Raw genomic sequence first — 22,473 nt, forward strand, 5'->3', positions numbered from 1 at the left:
GCAATTTCATTATATCTTGTTAGAATAGGTCAATATCCCATTGTTTTGGGACCCTAAATTAAATTTGCTGTGGGGCCCAGTGACATCTAGTTACGTCACTGTTGATAACCAATATTTCACAGTTTCATATTTTAGTTTTTTGTAATGTGGTAATGTGACACCATTTATAGGCCAACATGTTTAAGAATGCAAGCTTTCAAGTAAAAAATACATCTCTTGATCAGGTATTTTCATTGTGCAATTTCTAAACAGTAACTGAAAACTTCCACACACAGACAAAATAGGATGCGGTTCACATCAAGGAATTTGACAACTGACAAAAGAAAATACAATCTCACCAAGTTTTAGGTGGCTAGCATTTAAATTTTTAATTTATCAAGATTAAAAAAAAAAAAAAACTAATGAGACAAAAAAAAAAATTTGCAAGTTGAGATAAAGAACACAGATTTTTAAAGTCCTTTAATAATGAAAGAGCCCCTAGGTGGGCACAAAAACAACTAGTAATGTAAAACTCCAGGTTCAGGATAATTATTAGCAGGAAAAATCCACTAGATTTGCTTATAGTGGTCCTATAACACTCAACTGCTTTGTTGTAAGTTTTAATGCCAGCCAAGTGTTCAGAGCTTTGCCAAACACAGATCATGATCTTTGAGCAAAATACAGAATAAATAATTATGCACTCAGAAGTTTAGAACTAGATCATCAAATAAACAGCCTTGGAATAATCCAATCTGCTAAATACCAGTTGCCATAAATGGTACACAAATTTCATCGGGGGATTTGCTAGATAAATTAACCATGCATGTGTGTTCTGAAATGCAGCTAAGTTTATTTGCATTGCAGTAGTTCCTGAATTGGCATAATCTTGGGAAAATTCTAGGCTACTAAATTCTATCAACATCTACAAAGATGTTCTTCAGCTGCTTCAAAGCTGCAAATTATTCCACTGATCGAAAAACCCTCACAATGAGAAGAGGGGAGACATGTTATAAACATGAACCTCCTGAAGTTACCTTTTAAATGTTTATCTATGTATTATTTATTTAAAAAATGTCAATAATGATGAACTTCAGTCAAATAAAACATTATTGGAAGGAGCAGCTGATAAATTATGCATTTTCACCTTTTACTAAAATAAGCGAACTGATTTGGTCAAGTCAAGTTTGTTATGCAAAACATAACTAGACAGCTACAGCCTACTCTTGCAAAGGCATGTGAAGTACTACAGAAATGTAGTCCACTAAAAAAACCTTTCAGCTTTTTCTTAAAGACACTTTCTAAAAAGGCATAAACTTGAAAATGACAACTATTCTCAATATATTGTAGTTACCTGGTAGTAGGGATGTAAGAATGCATCTGGGCAGCCTGATAAAGCCATTTGTTCATTAAAGATGTATGTGCCAGAATTACTTTTTTTGCTTCAACACCTAAAAGGACATGAAAAAATAAAACAGTAAATTACCTAATTTGTAACGTTTATAATAATAAATAATAGCAGCATTAATATGAAAATGTTTGTATTTTAGGATTTGGTTGAATTTCAGATGTATGAAAACACTCCTGTATCTAAAGATGGATCTTTAAAAGGGCAGTTGGAAAACACCCAGCCAAACTTTAGGGTAAGAACCCACGGAGCAGTTTGGTCACCCGCAATAGATCTCTGCTCCAAAAAGGCTTTCCACTGGCAACAATTGAAGTCCACCTGTAGAAAGCCTTTTGTGTAATCCAAAGTCATGCAAAGTTTCCTCCTGCGACTTTGAAAAATGAAGCGATGCAAAGCCTTTTCGGAGCAGTTTGCTGCCTGCGATAGAGGGCTATCGCAGGTGTCCGAACTGCCCCCTGGGTTCTTATCCTTAGGCTGTGGAACCTTCTATTCTGGTTTTTGACAACTATGAGACCTTGAAGTCATCTTTCCTTCTCTAAAATGTAAATTAGTACTTTGGGCACGCAAAGATTATTTTTTTTTTTATATTATTTAAATTGTGCCACATATTTCCACATTACTTACAATGATTATTCATCATTCAGTCCCTGCCCCAGAGGAGCTTACAATCTAAGGTCCCTAACACATTCACACATACTATGGTCAATTCAGTCAGAAGTCAGTTAACCTGCCTGTATGTTTTAGTGTGGGAGGAAACTGGAGTACCCTAAGGAAACCCACACAGACACGAGGAGAACATACAAACTTCTGGCTGTGACTGAACTCAGAACTCTCTAAACCATTAGCCAAAGGAAATAAACTACAAATCACAATAGACAATTTGCATTCAGGGGAAATAAATAAATCCTTAAAGGCTCTGATTTTTGCATGGATAAAAGCTTTTGTTAAAGTGGACCTGTCACCCAGACATAAAAAGCTGTATAATAAAAGTAATTTTCAAATTAAACAAGAAACCCAAATTCATTTATTTATTAACACATCCAAACCCAATATAAAGGCATTTTAAAATCCCAACTGTCAATCATATATTGCCTTAGGCATAGAGGCGAGGCAGACAAGTACTTTAACTTTCAATTAAGCTCTCGCTTTCCCCCTCCCTCCCAACCATCTAATTGTGTAGCCAGCGCATGGGCCTGGGCATCTGGTCCCCCATGTTGACACATACACAAGATTTTGGGGTGATACAAAACTTGCCTTAATAACAGTGTCCGCAAAATGGCACCTGCTTATTTGCTGTGAATGTGGAATTCCAGGACTGAAGGAAACAAGATTTCTATTACTTACTTATACAGTGTAAGTGAAATTGATTTTTCTTAACAAACACAATAGAAAAGAATTTCAAATTACTTCTTATGGTGACAGGTCCCCTTTAAGAGAGCTATAGTAAAAGTCAAAAAGGCAGTTTTGGCAGGGGAACTACAATAGCTGTTCCTTTACATTTCACTTCTCCTTTAAATGTTCTCCTTTTGCAAAGGCCTAGCAGAGTGATTGGACTTATCAAAAGCAGAACTTTATCCATTACAATCAATTTTAAAGAAATGGCTACTTTATTAAAGTCGCTTACCCAATTTAGGATCAGTGCAAATGCAGAGCCCATCAGCAGGGTGGAAGAGAGTGTAGTGGTTATCTACAGCAAGTTAAGCACTACTGTGCAGGAGTGATCTATCTTACTTCCTCTGTAGAAGAATGATTCCGTGACATATAAAAGAAGAGACCAGGCATGCACAGAAGGAATTCTCCTTACTCCCTACTTTCTTTCTCTGCAAGTGTGAAGTGAATGAGGGGTTAGGTGACCCGCCCCCCTGCTCCAGAGGAATTGTGCGTCCTAGAGGATCCAGAAAGTGGATAGTGGCTTGGCAGGATATAGGCACACAGTACAAAGATGCTCTTAGAGAAGTTTTTCACGGTCACATAAACTAAGACATTTTGCGTCTCTGGAACATAGTTTCTCTTTTATTTCTGAAGGTCAAATGGTGGTACTGGAGGGTACCCAGAACACCTGCAGCAAAGGGTAATCATTCTTTTGTCCAAGAATATGGACTTCTCCAAGAAATGATACTTAAAACCTGGGGCTAAGTAAGGTCACTTGTGCCCTTGACCCACTCTAATTTGTTTCATGTAAGACAAATCCAAAGTTAACTACATATAAAAAGTATAAGTCAAATTATAAAGATCCAGTAGAAGAAGCAAACATGTTGCTATGGCAATATGTGTCTAAAAACTATGTAGCAGGAAGGAACTGTATATGTAAAGCTAATGAGGTTAAAAAAAAAAAAAAATACCATGTTACTATGGTAATGCATGTTGGAAAAGAAACGTCATCATTTCTGGGCAACTCTGTGTGGCACATTCTTAATCTAACTTTTTTTTTTTTATATTGAATTAAAAAAAGGGGTGGTTTACACTATAGACACAGCTCTCACTCTCCAATTACATTTACAGAAGCCATCAAGAAGGGAGTTAACCAAAACTATTTAGATGGGCTTTCCTTATATTGGGCAGTTTCTATGTAGCTTTTTTACTACAGCTAAGGTAGTAAAAAAAACAAAACAAAAACACACTTCCACAATCTATTAGATTTGTTTTGGATACACAGGGTTGTCATTAGCCATTATTGGGCCCCATACTACTAAGTTAACAGAGCTCCCCTACTATTAGCACTCCGGTTACCAAGGTCCCTTTGGGTGGGTTAAAAACTCACACCAGATCTGCTCCAACCAAGGCTCAAACTGCAACTGCAATCCCCTCAAACCTGCCCACCCCTTGCTAGCCCAACCTGCAAAATCACATATGTTCTCCAAAGCTCATTTGTAATTTCAGTATTAAACTTTACAGCCATACTTATGGTATTACGGCCTAACTTACAGTATTAAACTTTTATAGCCTGCTGTGCCATTTAAGCCCATTTGAATTTTAAATATTTGAGTTGTAAAGTACTAAAATTGTTATCAGCCATTCAGTAACAGCTCCAAAAACTTCTATTATAGTAATAGAAAGCAACCAACCAAAAGCATCCAATCAAAAATTACCCGATAGCCTAATCGATATGTAGCCAAAAATCCATATAAGTTTAAAAATACAGTCGACAAAGGCTAAAAAGATGATTTTTTTGCACTTTGTGTGCTAGCAGTACCATACAAGCTGACTTTATATGACATAACATAAGAGTATACGAATCCCCACTGTAAAAATAAAAATGCAGTGAAAGCTGAAGACGACAAAGCCCCATCTGGTGGATATGGAACTTATTCTAGTGAAAGATTGCATCTGTAACCAATCATAGAGTTTGTCAAATGGTAGTTTCACTCTATCCAAAAGTACAAGCATCATCTCCCATTGTATCATACAGAAAACCTAGTTCTTTACAGGCTAGTTAGACTAGCTGAACCTCTACCTAAATGAGTTTATCTTTTCGTTTGCCATGAAATGGAATGTATCACTAATGCTTGTGGTTATTATATTTACACTGAATACAACACGGTCACTGAAATATATGGAAGCCTAATTTTACACATGAACATTACATATGCTACAGACAATTGTGTCTTATGAGATATCCTCTGTGGGTAGACACCAAACAGAGGATTAGGACTAGTGATATATTAAACTTGATCATATTTAATGAAGCATTCTAAAGAGAAGACACAATCCAGGACACAAAATTCATGATAATTGAACAACCAAACCAAGAAAAATGAAAAGATCAGAATTTAAACAAAGTATACTGGATTATTATTAAGGCTTTAATAACTAAGGGGGGCATTAAAGAAGAACGAAAGGCATTTTACTGCCAACAAATTAGCTACAATAGTGCAAGCTAGAATGCTATATTCTTTCATTCTATAGAAAGCTTTACCATACCTAAGCTAACAGTCCTAGAAGCTCCCTCTGTTTAAGATAGCAGCTGCCATTTTAGCTTGGGCTAAATTATTTGCACAGTGTACATATTTGCCTGGTCCATGTTTATATTTATAAAGCTGGACAAGACTGGTGACTTTAATGGGCAAACATAATTGCGAAACTTTTATTTCACAGTGCAAATGTCCTTAAAGGAGAAGGAAAACCATTTCGGCATTATACTGCCAATAGATTAGCCACATTAGTGCCACCTAGAACGCTATATTTATTCTGCAGAAAATGTTATCATACCTGAGTAAAGAGCCCAAGAAGCTTTCTCTGATTGCAGCTGCCATTTTAGCTTGGTGTTCATAGCTTCCGGTTTGCAGTCTAATTATAGCTCAGATCACACATTCCTAAGGTAGGGGGGAGTGAGTTTTATGAATTCTTATGGAAGGGGGGAGCAGGAGAGAGGAGAGAACTGCTCTGGTCCTGTGTTTCTTTTGATAGAGGACTGTAAGTGCTTATGTCTGTATTTACATAGACCTTTCTGATAAAGCTTACTTAGTTTTTACCTTTCCTTCTCCTTTAAATGGGAACCTGTCACCCAGACATAAAGCTGGTTAATGAAAGTCATTTAATCAGTTAATTAATCAATCAAATTAAACATGAAACCCAATTTTTTTTTATTATTAATATATCCATACCCATTATAAAAGGCATTTAAAAATCCCAGCTGTCAATCATATATTGCCTGCCCCGTCCCCATGCCTTAGGCATAGGAGGCAGAGAACAAAATAGCTTCCACTTTCTATTGAGCAGTTACTTTTCCCCTCCCCATCTAATTGTGTAGCCAGTGCATGTGCATGGGCATCAGGTCCCTCATTCTGGCACATAACCAAGATTTTGGGGTGATACATGTTTGCCTTAATGACAATGGCTACTAAATGGCACCTGCCTGATTGCTGCGATTGTGAATACTGACGGCACACACAGGATTTCCACAAAATATATCCATATATTTATGGAAAAAGTATCCATATGGTCCATGTCTTGCACAAGTATAATAGGTGGCATTTGTTATTTGCATGGGCCCATTGGATACTATGGAACAATTTTTTGGTTACACTTTTTATTACAATCAGGGCTTCAATTCTACATGTATATATTTTTAGATATGTATACATACTGTAGTCACTTTTGCTCTATTTCTTTTGAATTTTGTACCACATTTGCACACTGTTTGGGAGTGATGTTGGCTTAGTCGATTAAGAAGCTGATGCTTGTGAACCTCAGTAACTCAAAAGTGCTATAGCTTCGCAGTTGCTTTGAAATTGGGGCCTTTACTATTCTATTGCAGAAAATTTTATTTTTTTTATTTTTATTTTTGAGTCACTCCAATATTAATTTGTCCTTGTGTTTGGGATCACTGTGCTACTAAAAGATGATCTTTTGCCAAAGCTTCAGATTTTTTAGCAGACTGAAACAGGATTTTTTGCAATGATTCCCTATATTTGTATTATCCATTATTCCATCTATTTTAAAAAGGCCAGTCCTCCCAAATAAAACTAATTCTGAGTTTCAGTACTCAAATACATTTTACACTGAATGTTTTTGCTGTGATGTTCTGTTATTTTATTAAAATGCAAGATTGGGTCAAAGGTCTAAATACTTTTGCAAGGCCCTTTAAAATATTTTCAAATATAAAACAGTTAAAAATTAAACATTTATGCTGTGGGAAACACATTGATGCATGCATGCAACAAATATTGAAAGATGTACAAGACTGAAAAAAATATTTTTAAGAAATAGCACACTATACTGACAAGTGAGGTTTCACAGCTTGCCCACATGTTTAGGGACAGAAATTAAAGCACATCTTCAGCAGCTATGGACAGAAATAACTTAAGAATTACTTCTAGGAAACAGCATTCTTGGAAGTCATTCTTCCTAAGCATACAGAAGATCAAGTTAGAACTCTGCTACACAAGCATTTTAAACTATTTATGATGTCATGATTATCTGTTGCCTAGCTTGCTCTCAGTAGGCAGCAGATTCAGTGTATATAGCATAAAGAAGGTAATCTAGATGTTACCATAGTGTCTTACCTGTGCCTGATAGATTAAAACCTGCCATGTGCTTTTTCTTTTTTTATTTTATAATAACTGATTACAACACAATGAGAATCAGTTAAAGGGGTTGTTCACCTTAAAAATGAACTGTTAGAATGACAGACATTGATATTCTGAGACAATCTGTGATTGGTTTTCATTGTTTTGCATGTGTTTTATTCCTCAGTTATTTAGCTTTTTGTTTAGCAGCTCTCCAGTTTGGAATTTCAGCAGCTATCAGGTTTCTAGGGTATTGCTTACCTTAGTAACCAAGCAGTTTATAGCTGCCGGGGGCGGCTAAAAACAGAAAATAAAGGCAATTTACAGAAAATAAAGGGAATTTATTCATAAACTATTAATAAAAAAATAAATAAAGACCAACTGCAAAGTTGTAAGGAATAGGACATTCTGTAACATACTAAAAGTTAACTTAAATGTGAATCACCCCTTTATGCAGTGTAAACACGAGAGGCCCCAGAACCAATTCAAAACCCTTTTTTATAGCACAGTCCTTAGTAAATAGAATTAAAGACTTTGTAAAGCCCCAAATATATGCCCATATAAGCCATAAGCTGGTGAAGTAGGGAAAATGAATTATTACCTGGTATGTGTCCAGCTTAAGTTTGTGGATGCTGAAGACATTATTAGGGATCATTTACTATCTCCACAGGCAGAATGGGGTGCAATAAAGTGCCCCTTAGCGCTCACTCAGGGTGCATCAGCCCAGGAGTTTAGAGGTGTACTGTACCTTGTGCCAACAAAAAAATTCAAGACCTGTAGCAATTCAGTCATCTACTTTATTATCTTAAACACTAATGCATCTTTGGAACAAATTATAAATAAAAATCCAGTGTTACTTAATAGAGTACAGGTATGGGACTGGTTATCCAGAATGCTCAGGACCTGGGGTTTTCCGGATAAGGGATCTTTCCGAAATTTCGATCTCCATAACTTAAGTCTACTAAAAATCATTTCAATATTGAATATACCCAATAGGGTTGTTTTGCCTCTAATAAGGATTAATTATATCTTAGTTGGGATCAAGTACAAGGTACTGTTTTATTATTACAGAGAAAAATAGGAAATTATTTTTAGAAATTAGAATTATTTGCTTATAATGGAGTCTATGGGAGATGACCTTTCCGTAATTCTGAACTTTCTGGATAACAGGTTTCCGGGAAAAGTGATCCCATACCTGTACTTCTATTTCATGAACAGCATTCAAAATAAAAAAGACTTAATTTACCAGTTTGCAATAAATAAAGTATCTTCAAAACTTCCTCTTAAACATAACCAAACTATGCATGGAACATACAGCCACTGCCAATTTCCTGACATTTTCATCATGCGGTTTATAACAAAAGTTTTTAGAAATGTGTTATGTTGGAGAAAGGAGACCGCAATGTTTTCTGGGTTCAATCTTTTCATGATCATCCCCTCAATGATAATCAAGGTAAGTAAATGCAGGTAAATAAGTACCTGTTATCTACCTAAGAAATCCATTTTGTAATAAATTATTAGAAGAAACCTAGTCTTTAATTGAGTTTTCTAGTCTTTAATGGCATCACTAGTAACACATGCATTTCTCCATGATTTCAAACTCTGCCCATCACATTGGGGGCTAATTTATAAACACTGGCAACAAATCAATATTTTGCTTTTATTGTTCAACTTGTAGCTGGCTGATAAAAGCCAATCACTGGTTGGTTGCTATGGGTTATGGTCCATTAGCACATTTGCCCAGTGTTTACAAATGATTCCCACTGTGTTCTTGCACCTTTTACAATAAACAGAGAACATGAAAGATATGATTTTTGTGCCCATGGGCCCCACTCTACCACCGATTATGAACAGAAAGGTTTAACAATGTCCTTGGAGGATACTAAACAGCAGCCATGTGCTGTGAGGCTAGACATATTCTTAGTTTCCCTCAGCAACGTGAACTTCAATTTTGATGAACTTCAGTCACTCTTTACTACTACTGCACTGCAAGTTGGATTGATGGATGCCTACACACCAATAATACAACTAAAATATAGAAGAATACAGTTAAATAGTACAATTATTTGCAATGCACACAACACAGTGTAATTTACTAATAAAAACTATGAAAGAATACCTTTAAAAACAGGATTAATAGAGAGTCCAAAGAAAACCAACTAAGGTGGTAAAATCTATGGAAAGTCTCACTGGCACTCAAAAGGAGGACAATATAACCATTTATAACTATATAAGGGAACCATACAATAACAGCAGACATAAGGGCATTAAATAAGGTGTCATCAGAGAGGCCCATTTATCATTTTTGTGGTTTTCGAGTTTTGAAACCACGACTGAAGTCATTTCCACTTAAACCATGAATATCTAGTCATTTATTAATCAAATGAGGAAAAAAAAAAAAAAAACCACTGGCAAAAACCTCTAAAAGCACAAATTAAACAAAGATTGTTACAACTTGACTTCTGCATGACCTCAAAGCTTTTAGATGGCAAAGTCTTAAAATTGTTTTCGTGGTACTGACAAAATTTTGCAGTGAATTTTTTTCATGATTTATTAAATTTTAGAGCAAAAAAAAAAAAAAAAAAAACCCACGATTTGTGGGGAAAAAAATACAAACAATAAGAAATGCCTCTCTTGATATGAAAAAAGTTTTTTTTTTCTATAGTAAACTGTTAAGTGGTGGTTGTACTGGCAGATACATTAGATCAGTGCTGTCCAACTGGCGGCCCGCATGCGGCCCTCGACCCCCCTCTGTGTGGCCCCCCACCTGTCTGGCTGCTTTGATGGCTTAACTTTGTGTTAGATTTAAATGGTATCAGTACTGAGATTAACTGCCCCCCCTGCATGGTTCTCACCTCAGATTCAAACTGTAATCCCCCTGTATTGTTTAAATATGTAATCCCCTGTGTTGTTCACACCTTTTAATCCCTGCATTCTTCACCCCCTGCAGTGTTCACACCTCAGGCTCAGGCTGTAATCACCCACATTGTTTCCCTGTTCACACCTCAGACATTGTAGGTACTGCCTGGACTATGCTGCCTGTGTATAGGCAGCATAGGGTAGGCAGAGTATGGCACATCGGCAGCATAGGACAGGCAGAGTATGACACACACAGGCAGCATAGGAGAGGTAGAGTGCTGCCTGTGTGTGCCATACTCTGCCTGCCCTATGCTGCCTGTGTGTGCCATACTCTGCCTGCCCTATGCTGCCTGTGTGTGCCATACTCTGCCTGCCCTATGCTGCCTGTGTGTGCCATACTCTGCCCTATGCTGCCTGTGGGAGGTGAACCTGGCAGGGGTTTGTTCTGGGAGTTTGTTAGCAGTTGGAAATAGCCATTAAATGGTCCCTAAGGTGTGTAATTATATGCTGGGGGTTGCTGTGCTATCCACAGGGGAGGAGGAGGCATATGGATTTAAGGGTGTGTCTTAATATGACATAATATAATTCTTTAACATTTGAATGATGGTCGATATCCCTTCAGCGAACATTGTGATAAAATGGGTGTGGTTTGAAGTGGGTGTGGTTTAAAATGGGGGAGTGGTCAAAACTGGCTTCCATTAGCGGCCCTCCACCATGTATGCGAGTGAAATTCCGGCCCTCGGCACCGCAGAAGTTGGACAGCACTGCATTAGATAGTTTCAAGAAGGGATAAGATGGCTTTTTGGCAAGGGAGAAAAAAATTTGATCCAGGGACTAATCCAATGGCCATCCTAGAGTCAGGTAGGAATGTTTCCTTTCTCTGACACAAATTTGAGAGGCTTCACTTTCCTCTTGACCACCTGCCTGTTAGAAAGGTTTCATTTGGACAAAAATATTGGACTTGATGGGCGTGTCCCTGTTCAACCTAAAATCATATCATCACTATCATTACACACAATGTAATATCTGGTGAAATAAAGTCTATTTTTTTCTTGTTAAATAAGCAAACATCTAAGAAACTTTATATCTTTTCGGATGAAGATACAAAATGGAGAACACCCCTCCAATTCTTTCATGTAGTTTACAGATCAGAATATGTTACGTAATTTTTAGACATGTGCAACTACATTAAACTTGATGTTTTGATGCAATGGCATTTAACAAAAGCTCCTGTGTAAATTCTGCTCTAACTTTGGATCCTTGGTGTGAATGTGCTGTGTATAAATGTCAGAGAGTGGGTGAGAATGTTAAGCATGTGCCTGTGTGCTGGGGATGTCTAGCAGCAAAACTTATCAATGACTACTGCTACTGGTGTTTGGAACCTGTCCTGTGGAGAAGTGACACTACCTTGCAGCGATAAGCCCTGCACAAAGCATATGTAAAAGGGCGACTGGGTGACAAATGTTACTAGTGCCACCATTCCTGACTGTGAAATAGCTTTTATGATGAGGGGGATCTGAATGCTACAAAATCATTTTTAGGTCAAGAAGTAGAGGCCCAAAAAGAAAAAGCTGAAGACCACACACTTTCATTAAGGTATGTCATCTATCAAAATAATTTAGCAATTAAGCATTTAAAAAAAAAGATCCATTAAAGATAAGTTTGTTGCAGAATATATAAAAATACAAGCACAGAGAAGGGGTTGCACATTTTTGAGCATTCCAAAAAGGAGTACAGCAATAGAGTTATGTATATTATCTTGAATGGCTGGAATCAAGGGCTTTCTGGATAAAGGGTTTCTCAATAATCCAGTGTATTATACATTGGTGCTTTTTTGCCACAAACAGATTTAAAGGACAAGGCAACTCAAAATATAAATTTTTGAATTTTGAGTTATTTGTATTTATAATTGCTATTAGAAGCAGTGTTTGTCAATCCTTTTCTATTCTCTGCCCTGGTGGCTCCGACTGTTGAAACACTGTAAAACAAGGCAGCTGACTGACAGACCTGACTTGCTGGAGAAGCAAGACCTTTGCAAAATTGTTTAAAATGTAACAACCAGGAGTTCAGCAAATGCTGCTTTCAATAGCAATTACATTTACAAATAACGGTTAAAGCTGTACAAATTTTTAATTATTTCATATTGGAAAGTTGCTTAAAATTATGTTTTCTTTTATTATGCAAAAAACCTTATTCATTTACTGGTCGTTCCATAACATGTTACTGTATATAATGTGTTTGGACTAGTAACTGCCCACTGTCATTCATTGTATATTGATCTGGGGGGTTCTTTAGAAGACAATATACAGGCCTGCAGTTTGAGGCTTCGAGCTACAGAATAGTGCAGGGATGATCAAAGGGCTGCTGCTACTACATAATGTATGTTCTGCTGGGCATAGCAAATCCTTATGCCACATATTGTTAAGATGAAGGAGGGGTGGGGGGGATGTCAGAAATGTTCCAAAAAATATCCTTTATCCTTTATGTAACATTAATTAATGAGGACATATAACATACATATTTACAATGCACTAAACCATATAAAATAATGTAAAATAGAAGGGCTTTTATTTTAATGCCTTTGGGCTCAAATATGTCCATACCAGCTTAAAAACTGTACTCTACCCAACCCTTTTGCAAGCACAGAGTGGGCGGGGCTTTGCAATGTCACGACTGTTCCTGCATACTCAAGGTGAGGCCTTACCAGAGACCTTTAATGAGGCAAAATTCTGTTTTCATCCCTTGAGTCAATGCCCTTTTTTTTTTTTATGAAAGACTGCACTTTTTTTGCTTTAGTAGCGACTGAATGACACTGCCTGAAATTAGACAACTTGTTATCTACAAAAATCCCCCAAACCCCCAACACACTACCATTTAGTGCAGGACTGTCCAACTAGCATCCGGTCTGCGGGCCCCCTCTGCATGGTCCCTCACCTGTCTGGCTGCTGTGACTGCTAACCTTTGTGTAAGTGTTAAATGGCATGAGTACTTAGATTAACTGGCCCCATGCATGGTTCACACCTCAGATTCAGGCTGTAAACCCCTGTAGGCAGAGTATGGCAAACACAGGCTGCGTAGGACAGGCAACACACACAGGCAGTACTCTGCCTGTCCTATACTGCCTGTGTGTACCGTACTCTGCCTGCCTTACCTTACCCTGCAGGGTGTGAATTGAAGTGGGTGCAGTTTAAAAAAGGGGAGTGGTCAAAACTGGCTTCCATTATCGAGCCTCCACCATGTAGGCCAGAAAAATTCCGGCCCTCGGTACCACAGAATTTGGACAGCACTGATTTAGTGTCTAACTTGTGTTTTTATAGGAATTCTACAAAAGTGCGAACCTCATTTTCCAGTGTTGCTGCTCATTTTTTCAGTTTAGTCAAATCGCTCTGCAACGCTGGAGCATCCTGTATGGAACTAGTTTTGCACAATTTAGTATCGTCAGCAAAAACAGTTTTTTCTATGACCACCTCCAGGTCATTAATAAACAAGTTAAAAAGCAAAGGACCAACGACAGACCACTGCAGTACTCCACTAACAACACTGGCCCAATTAGAAGATGTTCCACCACTCTTTGAAATTTATCCTTCAGTCAGTTCTCTATCCAAGTACAAATATTATGTTCCAGGCCAATATTACTTGATTTTATCATTAATTTTCTAATGCTTTAACAGATTCCAGCATCGAGGTTCCTGCTCACCTCCTCACAAAAGGCAACTAAATTGTCTGGCAGGATCTGTTACGCATAAAACCATGCTGGCACGAACTTATAGTACAGGTATGGGATCCCTTATCCGGAAACCCATTATCCAGAAAGCTCCAAATTACGGAGAGCCCGTCTCCCATAGACTCCATTTTAATAAAATAATATAGAATTTTCAAACGGATTTCCTTTTTCTCTGTAATAATAAAACAGTACCTTGTAACTGATCCCAACTAAGATATAAATAATCCTTATTGGATGCAAAACAATCCTATGGGGTTTAATTAATGTTTTATTGATTTTTTAGTAGACTTAAGGTATGGAGATCCAAATTACGGAAAGATCCCTTATCCGGAATACCCTTGGTCCCGAGCATTCTGGATAATGGGTCTTATACCTGTATTGTGTTTTTTAATATATTCAAGTATCCTATCACGTATTACCCCTGCCAAAAGCTTTCCTTCTACTTATGTCAGACTAACAGACCTATAGTTTTCAGGCTGAGCGGGATCCCTTTTTGAATAACTGAACCACATTAGCAACTCGTCAGTCCCTCTGCAGCATGCCAGACCTCAACGAATCCTGAAAAATTACAAAATCATAGAGCTAAGCTCATTTAATACCCTGGGATGAATACCATCTGGTTCTGGACCCTTGTATACCTTTACATGTTCAAGTCTCTTTTGAATTTCCTCCTGAGTGACCCCATGCATCAGTAGTTATATTACTAGAACTGGGTCTATTAAAGGAACAGTAACACCAAACAATGAAAATATATCAAAGAAATTAAAACTTTTGCCCTGCACTGGTAAAAGTTTCTATTTATAGCCATGGGGGCGGCCATTCAAAAGGAGAAAAGGCACAGGTTGTACAGATAAACCCTGTAGAATACAATGGTGTCTTATCTGTTATCTGCTATGTAACCTGTGCCTTTTCTTCTTTTTCCAGCTTGAATGGCTGCCCCCGTGGCTACACAGCAGCTTATTTATATAAACTGTAGTAATGTTCCTGGAGCAAACCCAGTCTATGCTCTTATTTCAGTTAACTCTGGGGTTGCTAATTCTCAGTTGAGCCAGTCTACCAGTCCAAAATGAAGAAAAAGTCCATTTAAAAAACACGTAAAGGACAAGGAAAGTCTAAGTCACTTGGGGGTGCCAAAATGTTACTTTAATCGCTTACCTTGTACCCCGGGCTGGTGCCCCTGTTAGGAGAAAACAGCACCAGCCCGGGGTACCTGTAGCGCTTCCTCCTTCCTGCTTCATTTAGCTGCGACTATACAATAGGCAAATGCGCAGTAGAGTGAAAAGCCGACTTCTCTGTTAAAGTTCGGCTTTTTCGCTCTACTGCGCATGCACGGAGGCAGGAAGCGCTGCAGCTAACCCGGGCTCTCCAAACAGGGGCACCAGCCCGGGGTAAAAGGTAGGCGATTTAAGTCACTTGGGGGTGCCTAACATTTTGGCGCCCCCAAGTGACTTTACCTTTCCATGTCCTTTAAAAGAAAACAAATGTAAATTGCAAAAGTGTTCCTCCAACTACCTCCTATAGCTATTCAGCAATCTCCTCTTGGATGAATTAAAACCTTCTCGACGTGACCCTAACAATAACTAAACTGGCTCGTCTTGCCATGTAAGCCTGGCCCTATTACCCCACTTCATTACTACTCCTCCTTGTATGCTCATTAACTATTGACTCAGCATGCTTTTCTCCATTCTTCATTAAATTAAATCAACACAATGCTTGAAACTATTCACTTTTCCTGCACAGTATTGTCAAAATGCATCTTTTATTCCTCTTAAAGGGGACCTGTCACCAAAACATAAATATCTGTTTAATAAAAGCACTTTTTAAATTAAACAAGAAACCCAAAGTCTTTTTTTTTTTATTAAACACATCCATACCCATTATAAAAGGTGTTGTTCAACACTTCCTAGATGTCACTGCACTACTCAATTTACCCCTCCCTCCTCACCATCTAATTGTGTAGCCAGCGCATGGGCCTGGGCATGTGGTCTTCCATTCTATCACAAAAACAAGATTTTAGCAAGATGTAAAGCTTGCCTTACTAACAGTGTCAACAAAATGGTGCCTGCCTGCTTGCTGGGATTGTCTAATTCCAAGACTGAAGAAAACAATTAAATTATATAGTGTTATATAAGTTTATTTTGCTCAACTACCATAACAAAAATAAACTTGGAAAATGGACCTTGTGCATTTTTTTGCTTTAGGGGGCACTTAATCACAGGCTAAATTACACTGTTTACAAATAATGGGGCCGATTCACTAAAGTGCGTTTACGCGCGATACTGCATGGGTTATTTATCTCGCGCGGCATTTGACGGTACATGTGCTAAATAACGTGTAAAGTCGCCGCATATAAATAGTAGCATATAAACAGTGCATATAAATTGTTGCTGCATATAAATAGTGTACATAAATTTAAGCCACATATAAATAGTAGCATATAAATAGTAGATGCTTATAAATAGTAGCCGCTAGTGATGAGCAAATGTGTTCTGGTTATCTTTGGTGAAAAATTCGCAAATCTTTCGAAAGATCCACAAAACAGCAAAAATGTTGTGCAGCCAAAAAAAATGTTGCCCGTGACTACTATTTTTTGATGCCTGTGTCAATTTTTGGACGTGCGGTGAATTTTTGTGTGGCAAATTTTTCATGCGTTTTGCCATTGGCAGATTGTTTTGCAAAACGCATGAAAAAATTTGCTGCACGTCCAAAAATTTGCTGCGAATCCATGCCTGGCGAAACATTTCATCACTTGTAGCCGCATATAAATAGTTGTGCGAATAAACGCACGCCATGTTAGCCATACACGCCGATACTCGAGGAAAATTACTGTATTAAAAATTACCATTTCGCTGCAAACTGGCGGCTGCATCACTCTAGGGGAAACACATACTTGAATAAATAACACTGCAAAGTCCATATTTTGTTGCCAAAAGCTCATTAACTGTACTTTTCTATAATTATCGCCTGCCTGAAGTAGGTGTTAATTTTCGCATAGCCTAATACGATATTTAGCGCGCCTAAGTGATTGTGAATCATGTGTTAGTATTCTTTTCAGCGCGCTATTTAACGCATGCGGTTGCGCGAAAATTAACTCATGCAATATGCGACTTAACGCACGCAATAATACTGTAGTGAATCGCGCGCTAATTATTGCATCTATTTTAATGCAAAAAAAATAGTGAATCAACCCCAATGTTTAAAAATGTACTCTACAATTTAAATTTAAATTTTTTAATATTTGTGATATTGGTGTGTAGGCAGTCATCTCAGTGCATTCTGACTAATCCTGAGCTTTCAGATAGAGCCAACAGGATGTAACCAATTTCCCTAATTGTAATTGATTTTTGTAATTGAATTGCTGTTTTTTTGCTTGCATTGTTTTTAGTTATGTTTTTTTTAGCGTAGCATTGCAGTTAAGTAGCTTTAAGTTGAAAGACCTTTTTACCAATTTTTGTATTTGTTAGTATGTGTAGAACACATAATACAAAGGCAGGGGCTTTGTTTACAGAAGGATAATTGTCAGCTGAGAAAATTCATGTACATTAGTTTCATTTGGCATTGGTACATCTGCATACTTTGGTATATTTAAGAATTTTGGTGTCAAGCTGTTCAGTTGACCTCTGGAGTTCACATTGACAAATTGCAACATTTTTAGGCGATTTTCAGAAAAAATTAGGAAAGCTTTACAGTTTCGTAGTTTGGAGTAAAAAATATTTACCCATTTTGGATTCGTCAGAATTTTCACTTTCCAAAAATGTATGGTTTTCAGGGTTTTTTTTACAGCTTTTACCACACATAAATCTGGTGGTTTGTTTACGAATAAATGTAAATGTAAGCCATGTAGTTAGTATGCACAAGGTATATTTGGGGTCTCTACATGCCATGTATTTTGATGCCCAGTTTGCATAGGCTTATTAAACTGTTCAGTAGATACCTGCTGTTCATATTAAGGATGTTTTGTAGGTACCTAATTGTATGTGGGAGATATGCTGGAAAGTGGAAGCTCTGTGCTCATTTTTCAAATATTTCATGTTTTTTTCATAAACAAAATTAAAACTTTATGAAATCATTGCAATTTGGTAGTATGGAATAAAAAGACCTTTACATATTTTGGATCTGTTCTTTCCAAAAATGCATGGTTTGCTAGGGTAAACCTACTGGAATTTTTGGTTTTGAAATCTGAAGTACCGTATATACTCGAGTATAAGCAGAGTTTTCCAGCACTCAAAATGTGCTAAAAAAGGAATCCTCGGCTTATACTCGAGTCAAGTAGTAAGTGCAGTGGCTGATTACCTGTGCGACCGGCAAATTTGATCTTTTGCAGAGATTCAGACTTGGATTCATTCTCAGGACGTTGCTTTTATTAATGTTCCCCCCTTAGCGTTTCTCTCCGTGACTTGTACCACCAATTAGAAACTCGAAGCCCCATCAGATTCACTGCTTGTTCGACATAATAATAGGTAATAGGCGCATCCCTTGCAGGTAATAGGCGCATCCCTTGCAGGTAATAGGTAACCGGCGCATCCCTTGCAGGTAATAGGTAACCGGTGCATCCCTTGCAGGTAATAGGTAACCGGCGCATCCGTAGTGCGAGCACGCACACACGTCGCACTTGCACGGGTGGATGCAGGCGCGACGTATATGCGCCGGTTACCTATTACCTGCAAGGGATGCGCCGGTTACCTATTATTATGTCAAACAAGCAGTGGATCTGATGGGGCTTCGAGTTTCTAATTGCTGGTACAAGTCACGGAGAGAAGCGCTAAGCAACGTCCTGAGAATGAAGTCAGAATCTCTGCAAAAGATCAAATGTGCCGGTGGGACAGGTAATCAGCCAAGTATATACTTTGTGAAAATTTTTGCTTAGAGTCAGATAAATCTATCAGTCACCATTTGCATTTCTTACTTGCTTGCATCTCCACATTATCGCTAGTCAGCATAAATAGTAACAAATTTCCAGCATACATTAGGTGGGCAAGCCACAAAGAGATTGGTGTTTGTGAAAGCCTCATTAGGCCACAGATGATAGCCTCATCTGATGGGTCTGCATGTGCTTCCCTTGTGATCCAATCAGGACCTAACACACAGGACTGCTCTCTGTGACCAGCTTTAATGTACCTGACAAGCAGACACAAAGCTGGAAGGATCCATCAGAGCAAGGGACATTACCCATCATGCAAAGGGAAGGGCACAGAGGAATTAATCTGCAGCTGCCAACATTATATATTTATGTAGAATTCACAGGGGGTCACGCTGAGTGTCCTTTTATTAAATAATTTAATTATTGAAACTTATCAGTAGCGGCTGCATTTCCCACCCTAGGCTTATACTCGAGTCAATAAGTTTTCCAGTTTTCTTAGGTAAAATTAGGTACCTCGGCTTATACTCGAGTATATACGGTAGATTTATGAGACAGTGCTTTAGAAGTTTGGTAGTGTACTGTTTGGAGTTTTTGACCTATGCAATTGAGAAATGTCCATGAAAACTATATATTTGGTATTGGTGTGTTCACGAGATATGGGCAAATCAACTTTTGTGCATAAAACAATTTATGTTTTTGATATATTTAGTAAAGAGTGTTTTATATTATGGAAAATATGGTTATGGTTTTAAAATTCAATTTACTATAGATCACTGCCAAAGTTCTCCAGTGATTGTCGAGACTACAAACTCTACTAGTCTCATGCTGCTACAAGCTCTATTTAAAGTAAACAGAACATAAGTATTTAAGAACAAAAGCCTGCAAGTTCAAACAAGGAGATATTTCATATGCATTAACAGGACAGCATACACACTTTGATGAACTCAGTGAATAACATACCTTCCAACATTTGAAAAATAAAAAAAAGGGATAAAGAGAAGTGCTCCTTGCAGTGTGGATTCAATTGTTTGACAACACCAAATAAACCCCTCCCCCGAGCAAAATGGCAACATAAAGATGTAGTTGATCAACAAGTACACAATAAAAATATAAATACAGTATGTAGCGGAGTTACTGAAAAAAAGCACATTAAAATCTCATTTAAGAACATCTAATGTGTCAAACATATATGTAAACACACTTTGCATGTGTAAGAGCAATAGTAATGATAACTTAGTTTAACAATTCATACATAAAATAGATTGCACCAGCATGCAACAGGGCTTTAACATCAAACATTTTGAACTTTTAGCTCAAAAGCCCAAAGCAGCACCACAGTAAAGTTTCAAATGCTCCAACATTAAATGTCATATACACCTACAACTTTAATACTGTAAAGATAGACATCCCACTGAATTCAGAACACCTCCACATAAATTAGTGACAAATTATTTTTAAATTGGCTTACTGCTAAATATAGCTTTGCGTTGTTAAACCACACGTTAACACAAGTAATGTTTACATCACTTGATTTCCCACATACTGGATACTGGATATACTGGACAAAATTCCAGAATATAAAAAATGTTATTCTAGAAAACTAAAAACTTAAAAAGACCATCATTATTCATGGAACGTACTTAGGCCTCTAAATAAAACACGTCTGCTTTTGCTACAAAGGCCTTGAGAGGAAACTTCCGCGATTTCGGGGAAATCTCGGCACCGCGTATGCCATCCCACCTGCGATTTACATCGGGATGGGATGGTATTTCGGGGAGATTAGTCGCCTGCATCAAGGGAGATTTGTCGCAGGCGACTAGTTTCCCCGTGTGCCAGAGCCCTAACTTAGATGTAATTGTGTTTTTTTTTCCGATAACCTAAATTTGCGCTGCAGCTCTTCAATTGCCCTTCATACCCCATTGGTTTCAGAGCCACCACAATAGCAAATGCATTGGCAACATAACTGGCATTTTACAGCACTTTAGGGCAGACCCATTTTAAGTTTTAGGAAGGAGATAGGAGGAATGAAAATGCAACTGACGAGGAGGGGGAAATGTGAAGTCACTTGTACTTCAGGCAATTTAAAAATTAATTTTTATATGAACATGAACTTTAATTTTAATTGGAGATCTTCCATCATTTAAATGAGCAAAACAGGATTGGCAGGAATCTATGATCTGTGAACTTCATTTGTTTTAGGAAATACAGGATGTCTGCTTAGCAACTGTACCTAGGTCTCCCACCCACTGGTTTGGCATTCCAAAAGCATATTGCTTAATTCTTGTACAGTTCCTGAGCTTCACATTCTGTTCTATCTCCACCTAGTCTCCAGCACTGCATGCCTTTTCTTTTTTTTGAAAATCTTTTATGACATGGTGGGCACAAACTTCCATGCACATTTACAGTACTAGCAGATATTTTATGAAACCAATCTCAGTATGCCACTTAGTCAGCCTGCCATAGAAGGTTTACAGACTTTGTCTGCCAGAGGTTTATTACCGACACCACTTAAGCTGGCCATACACATTACAATTATCTTTGCTGCGACCATTGGTACTTGTTTTGTTTTTTTTCTTTTAAATGGTTCTGTTCCCCCAACCTGAGTACAGGCTTCATAAGCACACACCTTCAGCAAGGCAAACAATATTCCACCAATAGGTGCCATTTAAACTGTTAATATAATGTAGACCAGTGCTGTCCAACTCGTGGCCCACGGGCCCATAGCCCCCCCACCCCCCTGTGTGGCCCCACCTGTCTGGCTGCAGTCACAACTTACCCTTGTGTAAGCTTTAAATGGTATAAATACCGAAATTAACTGGCCCCTCAAATTCAGGCTGTATTATTCACACCTGTAAGGCCTGATATTGTTTACACCTGTAAGACCTCAGACTTAGACTGCAGGCATCCCCACTGTTCATACCTCAGACATACTGTAGAAGTGCTGGCATTAAGTTTTGAAGTGGTCATGATCAGTTACTTCATACTCTGCCTGCCCTACCCCGCCTGCATAAATTGTTTTTTTTTTTTTATTATTATTTTTGTTTGCTACAAACATTAATGTGGGTATGCTTTCCAAAGCACACCCCTGTTATCACAAGAGCTTTTAAGCGAGTGTGGTTTAAAAAAAGGCCAGTGGTCAAAACTGGCTTCCATTAATCGGCCCTCCGCTACACAGGCCAGAGAAATTACGACTCTCCGTACCACAGAAGTTGGAAAGCATGACAATGATGTTGCGTGAATTTGCAATTGATTTTCATATTTTATTTTTGTCATTTTTGGATTATTAGACTTTTGTTCCAAACTCTTCAGTTTGGAATTAACATCTATCTGGTTCTAGGGTCCAATTTATTCTAGCAAGCAGGTTGTGGATTGAATGCAAGACTTGAATATGAAATACCAGGAGGCCAATAACATTTTAGCCTCACAGAGCAATACATTTTTTTCTGCCAGGGTCAGTCACCACAATCTGAAAAAACAAAACAAAAAAAAAAGCCATTCTATAACTTACTAAAACTTAAAAGATAAAGTACGTATTTAATAATTACAGACACTATTAAACTAATGGCAGTTTTGCATCACTGAGATAAAATGATAACAAAATTCAAGATGGTGACCCCGTGCAGAACTTTAAAAGTCC

General features: G+C 37.8%; 1 protein-coding gene across 9 annotated transcripts in view; it reads right to left on the reverse strand.

Annotated features, from left to right (window-relative positions):
* grb10 (growth factor receptor bound protein 10) overlaps positions 1–22,473 on the reverse strand; it is a 138,726-nt gene that overhangs the window by 82,424 nt on the left and 33,829 nt on the right. For 7 of the 9 annotated variants that reach the window (XM_012964319.3, XM_012964315.3, XM_018094551.2 and 4 more), the window contains one exon: positions 1,331–1,427. The exons of 1 other annotated variant lie outside the window; for it this stretch is intronic. In XM_012964319.3, the coding sequence (XP_012819773.1) occupies positions 1,331–1,378 (48 nt within the window). In that variant the 5' untranslated portion in view covers positions 1,379–1,427. Of the gene's footprint in view, positions 1–1,330; positions 1,428–7,993; positions 8,141–22,473 lie in introns of those variants that run through there. One more of the 9 variants, XM_018094552.2, reaches the window with a different exon arrangement.

Source organism: Xenopus tropicalis, chromosome 6, assembly GCF_000004195.4.
Source record: "Xenopus tropicalis strain Nigerian chromosome 6, UCB_Xtro_10.0, whole genome shotgun sequence".
In the NCBI taxonomy this organism is placed as follows: Eukaryota; Metazoa; Chordata; class Amphibia; order Anura; family Pipidae; genus Xenopus; species Xenopus tropicalis.